Raw genomic sequence first — 17,015 nt, forward strand, 5'->3', positions numbered from 1 at the left:
GGATAAACTCCGCTCGGCCATGAGCCTGCGCGCCCTTGGCCGGCCTAAATCCCATGGCCTTGGCTCGGAGCAGTGTCTCGGCCCTGGCCGGCACGGGTGTGCAGGTGGGCCTGCTGGCTGGAGTCTGGAGGAAACATTCGAACCCTTGAAATCCCTAGCCGGGCATCACCTGTGTTGGTGCAAAAGAGCAGGTTTCTCCTACGGACTGTGTCTGTTTTCTGTGGTTTGCAGATCCCCACGTGTGGTTCGCTGGCCAGAAGACATAGATGTCCCTTGTGACTGGGTCCTTGCAGGGGCGTTTTGAGGATGAAACGCTACATAAACTCTTAAAGCACAGCACCTGAGGACATTGCTACCGACATGGACATCATTATTTATTTACGTTTGCTTTAATCAGGAGGAGCTTTTTTGTAAACATGAATTACCGGGCTCTTTCCTTGAGATGTCGTTTCTTGTTTCATGCTATTGAAACATTAATCTTAACTTATTATGACTCCTTTGTGTTGGTCAGCTCTCAGGGACATTTCCCTAGGCTTGAAAATGTGGGAGCTTTCAAGAATGTGTCAATCGTGCCAACTCAAGCCACTTGTGGGCTGCCAGACCGAAGTACTTTTTGTCATAGCTCAGTAGCTGTTCAAAGTATTATATCCTGCACTCAGAAGTTTTGTGTTCAGGAATGCCCATATAGGTCATCACCTTCGTCCTACAAATCACTTCTTTCAGAAGGCCTTGGTACCTGTATAACAGAGGACAAAAGGGACTTGCATCCAGGGTCCTCCAGCAATGCTTCCAGTTTTATTTTTCATAATCACAAGGATTGCTTCTCTACTCCCCGTCTTCCAAGGCTTGGAGCTTCATTTACGTTAACTGTATGGTTGAAACCTGAGCAAGAAGGTGTAATGTAAGTAGTATTGAAGGTGTTTACTTTCCTGGTGCTCTTAAAAAAATTGATCATTGCAGTCACAGTCATTATTAGCAAGCTCTTTAAACTTTTAAAAGGCGTGGTGGGAAACTGTGACGTTTACAGAGCTGTATTTAGGTTGGGGTCTTCCCAGATGTCAAGACAACTGGCTTCAGTTTCATGGCATTGACTCAGATGATTGTCCAATGGCTTTCAGTGTTTGGAACTATTCGTACATAATGTGCATGTCTTTTCTCAAAAAGAGAAATTTGTGTTTCCAATTCACATTCCTTCTAAAAGCTGCTAGAAAATTACGTTGTCACAGGGTTGTGCTGTTGCTGCTTTCATGATGGAAAAAAAATTATCTAAGATGTTAAGACTTCTCCAACACAAGTTTGTCTTACAAACAAACACGGAAAGCCACCAAAATATAGAAAAGAGGTCATAGTGTTCTTGGAGGATCTGGAGAACATTGTCTGGCTGGCAAACTGCATTGCTGCTTGAACAAGTGATTCCACTATTTAAACTGCTAGTGAAATTTCACTAGGTGCTCACAAAATAGTGGTGGCCAAACATGTTCCCTCTCCTGTTTGCTTACATGTTGCATTTTCAGGAAATACTGCTGTTAGAAGTGACCTTTCAGCTTGACTGGGCCTTACTATAATGAAAAACCTGCTTTTTGAAAAATGCATCCCAGATCATGCAAAAAAAGTTCAGTCATCTAGCACAAACTGCAGAGCCTCCTACTCTTTCATACCTTCATTGTGTAGGTCTCTTTAACATAAAGCACAAAGAGTGTAGTTTGTTCCTTCGGACAACACACCACGAATGATTTTAGAATGTATTCTTAGAATGTAGCTAGTGATCTGCTTTGTTGAGGTGTTCTTGATACTTATTTTGCATGCTGATGTGAAATTGTCACTTGTCTAAGGGTAGCAAAGTCATCAGAAAAAATAGAAATATTGAAAATCATAATGTAAAGTTATAGTATGTTTTATGCAGTAATAATTACCTTAAAAAACTTGACCTAACTGTAGAATTTGTGGTTATGGAGTGGAAATAAATGAAATCTGCAGAGCAAAAGGGACTTCTGAGCTGAAGTTAAATAATTTCAGCTGGTGGTATGTGTACAGGCATCCCTGGAGCTTTGGCCTGTAGTTTTCTATATAATGTTTGAATCTTGAATGTCAGAGAGTCCATTTCTGGTGTGTTCCCATGCCATGAATTCCTGTCCACACACGTGTGGGCTCATCAGAGTGTCCTTCATCAAAGCACATGCCTAACTTGAAGCAGAAGCATCTCCTGCTAATTTCCAAGCAAGCTGTTGCAGCAATGTGACTGAGATCTGTGAAAGTCTTTTGTCAATGGGATAGGCTTTGATGCATGGAGCCTAAAACAATGAAATGTTATGTCCTTAGTTTCAAATGATTAAGTGCTGTGAAGAAACCATACTCTAGTGATGACTGATAAGCCATGGACTAGTGCAAAAGATTAGCTTCCAATTGCTGCTGTGTTAATAACTACACAGTGTACATATTCCTGTTCAGCGGGTTTTATAGATCGCTTTAAAATTTAAATGTTTTTATTCAATTTTTGTAATAGATCACTTCATTCTTATGCCTGTGAGATTTGCTGCTGTTCAACATGTAGGAAAGACAATGGTAAAGCCCAGTCCTGAAAACTGAAGATGGACAGCAGTTATTCCAGTGGTCAGGATGATATGCCACTGTCCAGGTGCTTTTGTTTATTGACACAGAAAGAATTGTGTTAATTTTTCTCTTTTCATGAAAGGAAAACTGAACTCCACTTGTGGTGGAGCAGTTGTTGTGCATGAATAGCCATTGAAGCTTGACTCAGAAGGCATCTTACAAAAGAGAATAATTACCAGCAGACTAAGATGCTTTCCCTTTTCTTATATTGCTTTAGTGAGTCCTTCAGGTTGGCAGATGAAGTTTGACACACTGGATGTCCTACATTTTGAAGTCCCTGGTGGGGAATTGTCCCTGTTACATGTCATTTGTGAGACCTTTTAAACCCCATTATCACAGCAGAGGAGCCTCACAGAAGTGGGATGCATTCTAACAAATCTTTGTTTTCCCACAAAGCATTAGGAAGATCAGCCAGAACGAGCTGCTCATTTTGCCAGAAGAATGATTGAAAGTTTAACAAGGTGGTTTTTTTTTTCTGGCAAAGTGCTCTTACATCAAGTACAGCAGACCCCTGTGTTTTGGACATGCCATACTAATGTGCTTTTGTGCTGAATTTTATATGGTCTGTCTGTGAGAGTGTGTGCTTAGGAAAGAAGCTAGGAGTGTTGCTGTACAGTATCCCATTACATCCTGTGACATTCTGTTAGGCATGTACCCGTGTAAGAGAATAGTGGGATTTTTGTGAGAAGTTACTGTGCTGGCTGAAATGAGAGAGTGATGTGAGGATCCAAGTCTGAAGGCCCTTTAAAGATTGCACATAAGCAGAGACACCAAGAATTTTCTTTGTCAGTTTCATATACCAAGTTTTCTTATGTGAATCTAGGAGACAATACACTTTGACCCAGAGAGTGGAGAATCAGGTCATGTTACAGATTTATTTGAAGCCTTGATGTTCTTCTAAGATGTTTAGTAGAGATATTTGTAGGCATGCTTTTAAGTCACTGCATATTGGACATATTGAAGAAAATCAAGAGTGAGAAAGCATTGACATTTGTACTCCAGTCTTTAAATTTTCTTTCCCTTTGGGCAGTAAGTGGTCAGAGCTCTTGCCCATGAGTTGCATTCTAGCCTCATGCTTCCTCTCTTGCTGTGTGTACTCATCAGTTAATACAATTGCCTTCAGTAAGCCTGTGTGTAGCCTGTAGGTAAGCATTACCACAGTGTAGGAAACTGTGCATGATGATAGCCCTTCACAATGGAATGGGACAAGAATATGGGTACAAACTTTGCATATGTGAGTAACCATTACAGGCAGCTTGTATCAATGTAGTGTGAGCTGGAGCAAGTTCAGATGCCCAAAAGATATTGGTGGTGTCAAGAAGTGAGCTGAGATCTTTTACAAGCAAAAGGATCAGCAGGAATGGCCTGATTGTGAAGTGAGTAGCACATAGATGATTTAAACTTTATTTATCTAAGGGACTAAAACCATATGGTACTACTTATTATCTATTCAGATGTTTTATGTTAGGAATTAGACTGAAAGGGGCATCTGATTTTGAACCAGTGCAGGTGTTCCCATTTACTCCAGTTGATGTGTGGGCAGCGCCAGTGCAGCCATGTTAGATTCTCTAGAATATTTTTCTCTTTGAAAGCTGACTTAGTGGATTTGTGTTATTGGCTTTTTATTCCCTCCAACCCCACCACTGAGATGTATGTAGTCAGGTATTGGCTCTGTGGGACTGCAGGTTACCAGAAGTTGAAGACTTCACAGAGAAAAGTGGCTTCTCTCTGTAATCATGGCTGGAATGGAAAATCAAGCTCAGAGTCAGAAGTAATGCCTCTTACTATTTCACCTATGATAGAACTAGTTTGGATTTTTTTCTTTTTTCTTTTTCCTTCCCTCTCTTCTCTTTTCCCTCTCGATTTTCCTCTTTTACTAGTAAGTCACAATTCACATTTGTTCTTTCAGTTTTCAAAGTGATGTACATCAAGGTCGCTTCCCTTCTTAAAGTCATGACACCTTTGGGGATAAAAACAATGTGGGGATGTTTGTTTTAGATAAGTAAAATAAACAAAAACCTGGATTATCCAATTATTGTTTATCCAGGAACTGGGTAAATCCAGTTCCTAAATATTTTGCTACTTAGCTGAGCCTTCCTTCACGTTTATTATCTAACAAAACTAGCATGTTTACAAGCAAACAAAATATTGAAAAGACCAGTGGACAATTTATTAAGAAGCATGGTTTTAGTAAGGTTGGGAAAACAGAAGTCTTCATTTTGCAAGGTGTTTCATTGACAACATTCCAGCAGGCTAGAATAGTAACAGGAGGAATTAATTTTTCCTAGGATTTAAAGGTGAATTAGTGACTAGTGGCAGTATCAAGGAACAGCCTTTTGGATAGTTTTCTTTTATAAATGCAGAGTAGATGAAGACATCAGTAGGTTTCATTTTTTTTTCTCTGAAATATGGGTAAGTAAATACTAAGCTCATAAAAATTTTATATGCTTCCCTCTTGTGACTTAATGCACTAATTTAGTCTGATGTAACTGTTAAAATATTTGACTTTTCATGGGTCAGTACATTGAGAAATGTGTTTTTCAATCAGCTCAAGCCGGAAGCATAGAACTTTATAATTTTTTTTTTGCATTTATGATTGCTTTAATAAAATATAAAGTTTTTACACAAGCATATGGAGCCTGTGCTTTCTCAGGACTCTTGACATTGTGGTTATTGGATTGGCAAAAACATTTCAGCAGCTTGAAATGCAAAATAATTTGCTATGGATGGTGTTCTCTGTACCTTATATGACATTATTGTATTTGCTATATGTGACTTCTTTGTGGGGAAAAAAATTCCTAATAAGTGTCTGGATATCCTCATTGCCTTGCTCTAGTTTCTTAGGTTAAAGAAAGACACTGCAAAGGGGACAGTGTAGTGTAAGCTGGTGTTAGGGTTGCCTTACCTATGCACATTGGGTGGAAAGATGGAAGACTTAATAACAAAGCATTTAATTTGTACTGCTTTTTGCGGTTATATTGCGTTTGCCTTGTTAGACTAAGGAAAATGGAAGTGCCTCCACGGGATGTACTAAGTTGCACAGCTTTGTATGAAAGGTGGGGCAGAGACTTGCACAGCCACTGTGGTTTCTGTCATGGAACCTTCAAGAGAGGAGGCAAACTGGACCTCTCTTTCACCCCCAATGAGCCGGGGTTGCCAGCACTCAATAAACAAAGCAAAACACAAAAAACAACCAACCAAAACCCCAACACAGCCCAAAACCCTCACAGATTGAGACAGAAAATATCTTTGCTAAAGTTCTTTTACACTTAGTACATCTTGTGACTTTCACTGTCACTGAACATCTTCTCAAGAGCTGTATTTTTAATGTTTATTTTAATACATTCTGGTTAGCATCATTTTACAGGATAGCACCTTGGCAAGGATGTGTATATGTGTGTGCCTCTGACCTTATGTTGTTTTTCTTGGTTATTTCCCAAGGTGTGTGGTAGAAAAGGCTGTTGATGGGCAGACTGTGTTCAAACTCACAATCTCTGAGAAAGAGACCATGTTTTATTATCGCACAGTAAATGGTTTGCAGCCACCAATAAAAGTAACGACACTGGGGAGAATTCTTGTGAAGAAATGGATTCATCTCAGTGTGCAGGTAAGTAAAATAAATACGATTTAATATTTGTTGAAATACAACATTTTTGTGTGAGTAGTATAACTGTATAAATATAAAAGAATAAATTGGGGGATGTAAATGATAACTCTTGAGTCTCGTAGGTAAGGATCTTAATTTGGAAGCTCCTTTTGAGGCAACTGCTAATTTAGGACTGGAAAGAAATGCTGTGCCCATTCTTTTGAACAAGCAGACTGTACAAAACCGAAAAATCTCACCTTTAAAAACATGAGTAAGTGAGGTGAAGAAGACCTTGTATTAATATTTTAGATACTTATATGTAACATTACTGATTAGTCTTGGGTCTCAGATTATTTCCTATAGAAGGGAATGCCATTCTCATGTATACATACTAATGTACTTACCTTATGGAGTTCTGTTCCATTTAATTTTAAAAACTTCTTAAGCAAGTAAAAGTGCACATGAACAAATGTGAGTTTATGTTGAATCAGTCAAGCTAGTAAGTTACAGAGCTATTACCTCTTATTTTAGAAATATGATTCAGAATTGTTAGAGCACAATCCCTGTGTTCTAAAAGTCTTCTGTTGACATAACTTTTTAATAAGTGTACAAATATCCACTGAGGATAAAGCAAAATTGAGTTTGTTAAAATTTAAACATGTATGTACATGTATGTACAAAAATCAGTAAACAAACACAGAAGAAATTAAAATTCAATTATTTGCATGTCTTGTAATTCCCAACAGACACCCTAGTAAATTCTATTTGTGAGCCAAGTTCAACTAATAATTATAAAGCACAATTATTGGGTATTGAAATGTTTATCTTTTCCTTCCTTCATTTTCTTTATCCGTTCTATTAAATTTCATTTGGTCTACAGCACAATCAAGAAGAGTTTTGCTGCTTTCTTGAAACTTGCTAAAAGGTATTGACTGTGATTTGGATTTTTAGTGCTGATCTTGTCACTTGTAAGAAGTATCTAAGCTGACGTCTTGATTTTTTTGCAGTTTTCTTTTTTCCAGGATAACAGCATGGTAGTGTGAATAAGATTTTGGCTGTTGGATTAAAAGAGTGACCTTAAGGTAGAACTAATGAACTTTACACTTCAAGCACTCCAAGGGTGCTATATTACTGCTGTTGCTGTCAGCCGCATTTTGTACCTCAGAAGCTGCTAAAGCCTGGCCCAGCCAAGTGAAAGTGAAAGGGCTGGTTAAATACACACACAGATCTTGAACTGCATTACAAAGGAATGTGAAGCACCCTGTGGAATTTGGTCCTTTGTTTCTCTGTAGATAGTTGTTCAATTCGTAGCAGGAAAAAAGAAATATAGCTTCTAGACCCTTAAAGAAACTGCAGGCTTAATGCCTTTTCAAAGTTTCTGAGCTCGGGTAGAGCCTTCCTGTGCTTGGTGCTATTGTAGGATGCAGCTTGCCATTAAAGATGATAGTGGCTGCAGCCTGATCCGTTTAGCCCTTGGCCTGGCTATCAAACTTTAGGCAAAGGTTGGTTTGTTGGTTTGTTTGTTTGTTTTTTAGCAGGAGGCCAAAAGCATTTTTTGTTTGTTTTTTTTTTTTTTTTTTCCCATAATGGACAATGACAACATGAGCAAGACCATACAAAAATATGCAAAGTAACTTCCAGCTGGAAGTGTCTGTGTCTCCTACACCCAGATGCTAGGCAACAGACACCATGACAAAGGAGTGTGAAGTATTGGTTACAGATGTGAAACTGAATTTAGAGAGAGAAAAATCATGGTGGGATGGCAGATATGTTTGGAATTCAGGTGTAAGAGCATATGCCTATTCAGGAATGATAAAAATGAAAGCTAAATGGTGGAATAGCACCAAATAGTAATTAAATGATAAGAGGGAAGCAAAGAAGAAAGGATAGCAGAGACTGAAAATAATTTCTTTGGAATAAAATAATTCTAGGGGAAGAGAAGGCTAGTAAATTAATTCTACTGAGGTAATCTAGGAGTTTAAATCCTTGGGTTTGTATTTAGATATGTAATTTGTTAGAGGGAACTACTGCTAAGAACTGTATCATTGCAGAGACTTATTTTCCAGTTTATGGCTGGAAAATTTAAGTTCTGCTAACAGGAGCAGGGCCCAAACATTCCTGTGTGTTCTGCATGAAGGGTTTCTTCATTGAGTAGTTGCTGAAGCAGAAAGTCTGGATATACCAGCTTTGTTAAGTAATGAGGGCGTTATCAGAGGTGTAGGTCTCAAGAATAATGTTGAGCATTCATAACTAGAGTCAGATGAAACAGAAGAATAAACAGTTTTTTGGTTCTCTAGGAACACTTTTGGGTTTCAAAGAGAACAAACACATACAACTATTTTTATGAAACAAGGTAAATTTTGGAGTCTGGAGATTGAATGGAAAAAAAGCTTGGAAGTTTTTTAAAATTGATAAAATAGAATTAAGAGAAATTTTTGCCCTTAAAGGAAAAAAATATGGTTATGTACTGCCCAGGCTTATCTGTGTGAATAAGTACCCCTGCAGTTAGAGAGGGCAAAGTGTGTGAGAACTGGGGAATGGGGACGTGGATTCACAGAGAATGCTGTGTAGGATAGAAATAAAACTAGAAAGTGGTTGATATTAATTAGACTGTCAAATGGTAAAAAATTCTTCCAATTTTTTTTGTGTAAGAAGGCATGACCTGAGTACAGTCAAGAGTGTGCTTGAGATTAAGGATGATTTGAGTAAGGTTCCCAGAATAAATAAATACCTTGGTTCTGTTTTCAGGAGTCACAGAGCAAAACCAATCAGGGTAGTCGAATTAATGTATGGAAACAAAGGTGATCATAAAGAGTGTAAACATGAATATGCAAGCTGATTGTGTGCTTGCTGCTGCAAACAGATGGTCTTTGTCCAGAAATTCTGGAGAAACTGGCACACAAAATCCTTTGACAAAGAGACATTCTATGCAAAGCTACCAGTCAGAGATGGAGCTATAATGCTTCTGTTTGGGAAAGGCGTCATGTTGATGCCAACCAGCAGCCGAGCACCTGGGCCCTCCTCACCCCTGCCAGTGGAACAGGGGAGACAACAGAAATAGCAAAAGTGAAAAAAACTCATTCAAGAAAGGGACTGGGAGAGGAGCAAATGATATAAAGGCAATCCCTCCCCACCTCCCACAAGCAGACCACTGCCCAACCAATTTCTTAGCAGCAGGCCATCTTGGAAGTAAAATTCCTATCTCCTCACATTTCTTTTTCTACCCTAGTTTTTATTGCTGAGCGTGAGGCTATAGAGTAAGGAATATCTTTTTGTCCTAGCTATCCCCCTGCTCAGTTTCTTGTTCCAGCCCTGGCTTACTGCTGAGGTGGGATGAGGAGTTCAACTGGGAAGAGAGATGGGCTTGACATTGGGCAAGCTCTCTTTGGCAACAACTAAAATACTGATGTGTTATCAATGCTGTTTTACCCCTAGATTAGAAATGCAGCATGGGGTGTTGCGAAAAAATTTACCTCCACCCCAGCCACAGAGGAAGGAAAAAGGATCTTGGTAATGCTGACGCATTATGTCTTGGTCTTGACACAGTGCCGTATGAGGATTTAGAAAAGATCTTTGAAGAAACAGATAAAGATGTGGAGCTAAATGAAAAATGGGATAAAATGCAGTGTGGAATTCCTATAGATAGCTCATCACTGTCTAGCCTCTTAGCTTTTTTTTTTGATGAGAAAGCTGATTTTCAGGCAAAGTAAATGTGTCAGATTTCGTCTATCTGGAGTTGAGTTTAGCATTGATGCGACAACCTATGAGAAGTTGTAGGGTCAAAGGGAATGCTCATGGGAAGGATTGCAATAGATACTGCTCAGAGGAACTTGCTGATAATCCTGGGGAGGGGGCAGGCACAAAACCAATTGAATTATTTGAGAATTAGTCTTTGGGCCAGCCTTGTGTTTTATTTTTGTTAATGATCTTAGCAGAAATACTAAGAATTCCTATCATAGCAGCTGGTAATAGACATAATCAGAAAGGAGACAGTAAGATGTTGTACGGGAAGAATGGCATGACCAAAAAGACTGAGGGAAGTGGCTTGGAATAAAATTGCTGTTACAAAGTGCAAAGTAGTGAACTTGAAACTCCTCTACAAAATTTTCTACTGTTCTAGTTGTTTCCAGTTGGTGAGGATCAAGTCTTTCAGGCTTCTGAAAGTTTTAGGTTCCTACTGTGTGTTTGATCTTGATTTAATTATGTTTTTAGGGATATAGTTTTAGGTGTATGTTAGCAAAAACTCTGAAGGTACACACTGGAGTAAAAGATATATATAGCCGTAACTTAAAAGAATCTGATGTGCGCTGAAGTGAAACATAAGAAAAATTGGCATCTTAAAATCTTAACTTCTAAAGAATTAAAAAATTGAGCATAATTAAGGTCAGCTGTGTACCATATTATCTCTACAAAGTGAAACCAGTATCAGATTTATTACACTTACTAACAGCAGCACCATTGTGTATTTTATTTTTCAGTTTCAGTGTTAAGAGTCTTTTACTTTCCCTTTGATACTTTTGAATTTATTTAACCAATTAAGAAGAGTGGAGTTTAAACATCAATTTGCAGATACAGACGAGGCTGTTGAAACAGGAGATTCTTTGAGAACTTGTCAGATTGATGTTTTTGTTTCATATTTAGTGTCTGAAATTATAAAAATAGTCTTTTTGCTAGCCTTTATTTTGCCTGATCATATCTATGTAACTCTGCCATGTTTTGGCAGACTATAGCACATTAAAAGCTTTGGAAAGTAAGTTTAAAATCTAAATGCAGAGAGGTAACCGTGACTGAATTACTCTCCTGGGAGGAAAATGCTCTTAGAGTGCCTATTGAAATCAGCATTATCATTTCAATACATGTCAAATATGAGTCATTTCCTAGTTTAGGCAAAATTTCTTTATAAATCTTTAAATCTTCCAGTTCTTTCAAGAAAAGGTTAAAGTACTTATGATTTAATGAGACCGCTTTACATCATAACTGTTTGACTATCAAGAGAAAACTTGTCCTTTCCAATTTGTAAAATCCTTTTATTTTCTGCACAAGTTTTTGAATACTTTACAGTTTATTTTATAAGCAAAGAATCTGAGACTTAAAAGCAGGGAGACAAACATTTATTCTATACACTCCCTATGTATGTCTTACTAAATACACGGTATTCTAAACTGTATGGTCCCTAATTTTAATAAGGACACGAGAAAACAAGAAAGCATTTTGATTTAACAAACTGCTTTGATCTCCTCTTTGAAGTCATCACTTACTATCTATTAAGAGTAGTTTGTCAGGTCCAAGAAGGGAGTGGAGAGTTTGCATTAATTCTGCATTTGGGAGCTTCTTGTCTATTAATTGCAATTGTGTGTTGAAAATATTTGTGAGGATGCAGTCTATCCATATGGCTCATGCTCTGCTCCTGCCAGACAGTGGAAATAAAACACACATTACAGTCTGTCATGTATTTGAGTGTGTGTTTAAAGAGCTGTTCACAGACACAATGAGCATGGAGCTATTCTGCTACTGTTGTAGGCCATTCAGGTACTGCTGCTAGACATGCAGCCTCTGTGTTCTTTGTTATCAGTAAAACTTCTTGGGTTTTTCCTGCATCCAGAGGTCCTACTATGGTTCTTGCCTCTTCTCCTCGTGCTCTGTGGGTATTACCATGCTGACTGTGTACATTTGAAAGCTCTGCTGTAACTTCAGCTTCCTGAGAAAGCAGCGTATTTCCCAGATGATTGATTCTGCTCACACTGTCTCTTAAACTGCTTATTTTCTTGCCTGAGTATGAGTTTGAATATATTTGCAGATTTAAATTTGCAGTCTAACAGCTGCCTCGGAACACAAGGCAAGGAACTTTGCCTGGGCTAAGATTTTAATTTCAGAGACTGCCAAAAATACAGGTTTTGTCAATGCCATCTCTATTCCACTTCTGGAAATTGCAAATGTGTTCTGTAATTGCAGTTGCAAATACCACTGAAATCTGCCCAGACTCTGTTATATATGGTAGGAATGGAATTAAGCCTTTGTGTGGCCAATACTGAGAGGAAGTGGTATTGAATGTTTTACAGAGGCTATGCCTTATTTGTCTAGAGAGTTTCAAGATTTGAAAAGCATCAATCTTCAATTTGCTTTGCAAGAAGTTTCTTTCCTTATATAAAAATAAATTGCAGCCAATTAAATTGTATTTTTAATAATGAAAACACTCCATTAAAAAAGATTTGCCTTCTTATTTTTCCCCCAGTCTCAGAATCTACTGTCCTGTAGGTCTCAGGTACTTTTGTGTGCCCTTGAATTGCATGGGGAGAAACCATAAGAGTTTGGAAGTGTCTCCTTTTGTTTTTTATAGCTGTTGGTACACTGCACTAAGAGGAGACTTGCTGGGTGCATCCACATTGTCACTTTTGTGTATGAAAAGAGTTCTTGTTGATCCAGGTTTGCCTTCTGTCTACTTTGAGTCTTATTTTACTATTGAGATTCTTCCATTTGATTTCTTTTTGAGGAGACCAAGCTTGAAGTTGTACAGTGGATTATCACCATTTAGAGCACACCATTTGCAATGTGGGCAGAAGGTCCTCCAGCAGGTAGTTCTTGGCTGCACAGTGTGTGAGCAGAAAACAGGCAACTGATTGCAGCATCCTTGCTGGTAAAGATGGATCACAGATACCGAACCATTGTCCTTTCTGCTTTATGCTGTACAAGTTTTTATGTGAATGTTTTCACAAGGTACATGAAACTTCTTTTTACGAATCTAAAAACTTCATGACTACAGCCAAATAGAAGAGCTTTTGTTTTTGTGGGTTTGTGTTAGGTTTTGGGTTTGTTTGTTTGTTTGTTTTGGGTGTTTATTTATTTTTAGAAGTAATTTCTACCTTTGGTTCAGGTTTTTGCAGCTTAAAGGCAGACTTAAATCAGTAGTCTGATCAAGAAATGGAAGGTGAAACTTTCAGGTTGTCCTTTGTGCTACCTCCATTATTTATGTGTGAACTCTGTCTTACATCTTGCGTTAACATCTGTGTGTGCAACAAATGGAGGGTGACATAAATTACATGTGTAGATCTTGTACAACACAAAATCTGTGTGTGCTGGTGGCAGTCCAGAGGGGGAATCGTAAGATTTCACATGTATCATTTTCTTCTGGAAGCAAAAAATATTTCCTAGCTCTGAACAACTTACCAGGTTGTGTGGAAATTAAAAGGATCTGGGATGGAAGATGAAGAGGAACTCCTCTTGTCCATGTGTCTCATTCTAGTGCCTTAGCTCAATAAAGCTGTAATTTTTGCATAATTTAAGGACTCTGTTTGATAGCTGTCTAGATAGCCTGTCTTGGAGTATGAAAGAAGACTACATTAGTAGGAACAACTTTGTTTTAGACGTATCATTGACTTTTCTGAAAATCAGTGGGTTTTGAGGTTCTGAAGGTGTACTGTCTTGAATAGTCACTAACTGACCTGTTTTTAGTTTAATAGTCTGATTATTTTTCTTTTAATTTACAAATTGGAATATGTGTAATTGTAGATAATTATAATTATTAATATATATAATAGATAAAAATATATATAATTTATATTTTGGCAATGAACTCTTGTGGCAATGAGTTCCTCATATGGCATTATGGCTGTATGAAATTGTTCTTTATTTTAAATCTGCTGTCTGCCAACTTCTTTTTTTGCTGATTTCTTTTGCCAGTTTCTTTTTATTTATCATTCTTATGCTTTTTGATATTTTGATTATAGAACTTTATCACGTGTTAAAATCATTCATAAGTGAGATTTCTCCTTATATTGAAGCCACTGCATTTTGTTCATCCTCACTGATATTTTCAGAAACTTTTGGGGTTAATGGAGGATGCAAGGGACAGAACTCCACTTGTTATCCCAGACACTATGCACCACAAATTTCTAAGCAATAAAGTTTTGTGGGCTTTGAAAAAATTTATTTCCCATTCCAATGAGGAATGTTCCTTTTTTTGCTCATTGGTGAGGGACTCTCTATAGTAACTCTAAGACCACTTGTAGCAGTGACTGTTCAGAATTTAGTGTTGTGTTTACAGGGACAAGAATATTTTTCTTGTCTGCTACCTTGTGCTCAACAAGACATTTAGTCTGCTACTTTGCTGCCTGTTCCTTAACAATTTTGAGATCCTTTGAACCTTTGAAGTAAGCTTTGATTTCTATAATCTGCATGTATTCACTCCATCTTTTTTTCACCTTGCTAACCACTTTTCAAGCCTGTACAAAATGTTAGGTAGCAGAGATTGTTGCAGGTAGTGATAAACTACTGTCTGTGTGAAATGTGACCATTTAATCTCTTCCAAGTTTTAAAGTTTGAAACCTTCTTAGAAAGCCAGTATGTTATATTGGTCAGTTCTTATCCACACGCATCTTTACTTCAAAGAATTCAAATTGGATCTTGATTTCCTTCCACAAAAGTCATGTTGCCTTTTCTAGTGTACAGTATTAACCCATGTGCTTTTCCAACCAATTCAGCCAGTACAGACTTGATTTTATGGATCTCAGAAGAAATTATCCAAGCCCTCTTCATGCCTCATGTCTATAATTTCTGCATTGTTCTTTTCTCTGTGTATGGTTAACTGAAAATAAGTCAGAGGGGTTTTTTGGTTTCTGCTTCTTTTCTGATCTTCCATTGAATCTGAAGGTACTCTTTTTTTTTCTTTTCTTTTTTTTTTTTAATGAAAAGGGCTAGAATACCAGATTCTGTAGTATGTTTTAATACAGTCAGCTCATTTTCTTTATCAAAATTTGAGCTTTCTTTAAGGCATAGCAACACTTTTTCAGTGGTATGATCTGTGTAATTCCTGACATTCAGGTTCAAACATCTTGGGCTGTAGATTTTAAAGACAGATATGTTTTGTTTTATATATTTTGTCATAATTTACAGTCTATGTGCATGCTTAGTGAAGACAGTTCTGGTTTAGATAATTGACTTTTCTCCCCCAACTTTTCATTTCTTTCCCATCTTGATACACAAATAAACTGCCTTTATTTGGATGTAGGAGCAGCTGACCCTCCTTTAATTCTATCTGTTCTAGAAAAGGGTTTCGATTTGGAATTGACCTAAATCCCTTCTTCCAAGCTCTGTTTGTGTGCAGAGTCATGCAGCCTTGCTTGTTTGACCCTTTGTGATACTGGCAGCATTTCAAAGAATGGCACTGGCTTTTTATCTTCTGCCTCCTGAATAAAAGCCAAAATATTTTCCTCTCAAACCTCTCTTCTCTTCTTTCAGGTGGTGTTTAGGTGTACCTTGCTATTGACTGATTGTAGATGGCCCATCTATCTTGTGAGGGTCATCCTTGTTGCACTTCTGAGCAAATCATCATGTGGTATTCAGTGGCAGCATACAATAAACCATCAACATTGCTCCTAATCTGACATTTCAGAACTTTAAACTTCTGTTTCTTTACATTGAAATTCTTACCCTTGAAGATTTATCCTCAGTACTCAGAGGTATGTGCCTTTTTCTTTCCAGCTTGATGACCATGTCCCATGGGACTTGAGTGGTTCTTGGAATCAGGACTGGTCAAAAGAAAAAGTCTCTTGTCTTTCTGAGCTTCTCTGGTTACTACTTACTTGTGTCTTATGTATGTACCTCTTGTCTGTAAGTCATGCATGTAACAGGTTGCATTGCCACTCTTCTGCTGGACTTCTGAGTGCATTTAATTATGTTTGAAGGGCCTTTAGCCTTCCTCTTAAACTGTTTATTGACATCCTTCTCTGTGCTGTTCAGTAATCTTCGTGGCTTTTCTGTGCCTTAATTCAAGGCCTGTACTCTAAAGTGCTTAGGAGATCACTATGAACTTTGTAAGTAGCCTCCCCTGGTCATTTCCTGGCCCATCTCCAGCAAAATGTAGTTGAGGGAGCTGATGCATAAATGATTTCATTTCACTTTTTCCAATGATAAACTACTGATAATAAGCTACCAAAACACTGTCCTCCAAAGTCCCTTTTGGTCTGAGTGGAATTAACAGCGCAGTTTGGATCTCTGGCAAAGCTTGGCTGCTAAGATGCTTAGTAACTGGAAAAAAGCAGTTATTATAAAAAATGAAAATTGAAGCTTACAGTTGCCATCAAAAAGAGTGTTGGAGAGTTAGAGTACAAAGGAGTAGTTGAATGACCATTTCTAAAGGACTTTGTGATGGATGGAAGAAAGCAGGGCACAGAGGAGGAGGGAAAGGCCTGAAGTAAGGTTGTGGGGAAGAATATGAAAAGAATCAAAGACAGACTTTTGTGGCTCCTTGACCATGAAAAGAAACTAAGCCCTGAAAGAAGAGATGAGACTTTATTTGCAAAAATCCCTTAACTGGATACATGGAACTTTTTGTGGCAAGGCATTCAGAGGGCAGAAATAATTGCTTTCTTCTTATGTAAATCATCCCCCAAAAAAGACAGAGGAATGGATTTTCAACTTTTCAGTCCCAGCAGAGCTGTTCAGCTCTGTTTTGTAGAACCGTGTATTCGTGCATTAAATTTGGGAATTACTTAGGAGCCATAGTACTGAGTGGTGTAAAATGGTGCAAAATCTTCAGATATAATCAGTTTAAAAGACTAGAATTTAATATGTAGCTGATAGTGTCATAAAAGGTTAATAATTGTACATTAGTAACAGCGCCCCTCATTTGTGCAGGTATCTGCTTATTCTTTGACTAGTGAAGCAGAAGACTTTATTCAGAAGGGACATTTCATTTGATATCCACATCTCATCCCTAATTTACATGATTACAAGTAGTTCGTGAAAATTCTGAATCAGTGGTTTTACTGTATTTTAAATGGAGGGGACAGAGAGAAAATATGCATTGTTATAAGATTATCTA

The 17,015-nt window shown here is 37.8% G+C and overlaps 1 protein-coding gene across 1 annotated transcript in view; it reads left to right on the forward strand.

Annotated features, from left to right (window-relative positions):
• Positions 1 to 329: 329 nt before the first annotated feature.
• USH2A (usherin) overlaps positions 330 to 17,015 on the forward strand; it is a 372,550-nt gene continuing 355,864 nt past the window's right edge. Inside the window, exons 1-2 of the mRNA XM_058020039.1 lie at positions 330 to 901; positions 6,052 to 6,217. Of these exons, the coding sequence (XP_057876022.1) occupies positions 417 to 901; positions 6,052 to 6,217 (651 nt within the window). The 5' untranslated portion in view covers positions 330 to 416. The remainder of the gene's footprint in view (positions 902 to 6,051; positions 6,218 to 17,015) is intronic.

Source organism: Melospiza georgiana, chromosome 3 (assembly GCF_028018845.1).
Source record: "Melospiza georgiana isolate bMelGeo1 chromosome 3, bMelGeo1.pri, whole genome shotgun sequence".
Taxonomy (NCBI): Eukaryota; Metazoa; Chordata; class Aves; order Passeriformes; family Passerellidae; genus Melospiza; species Melospiza georgiana.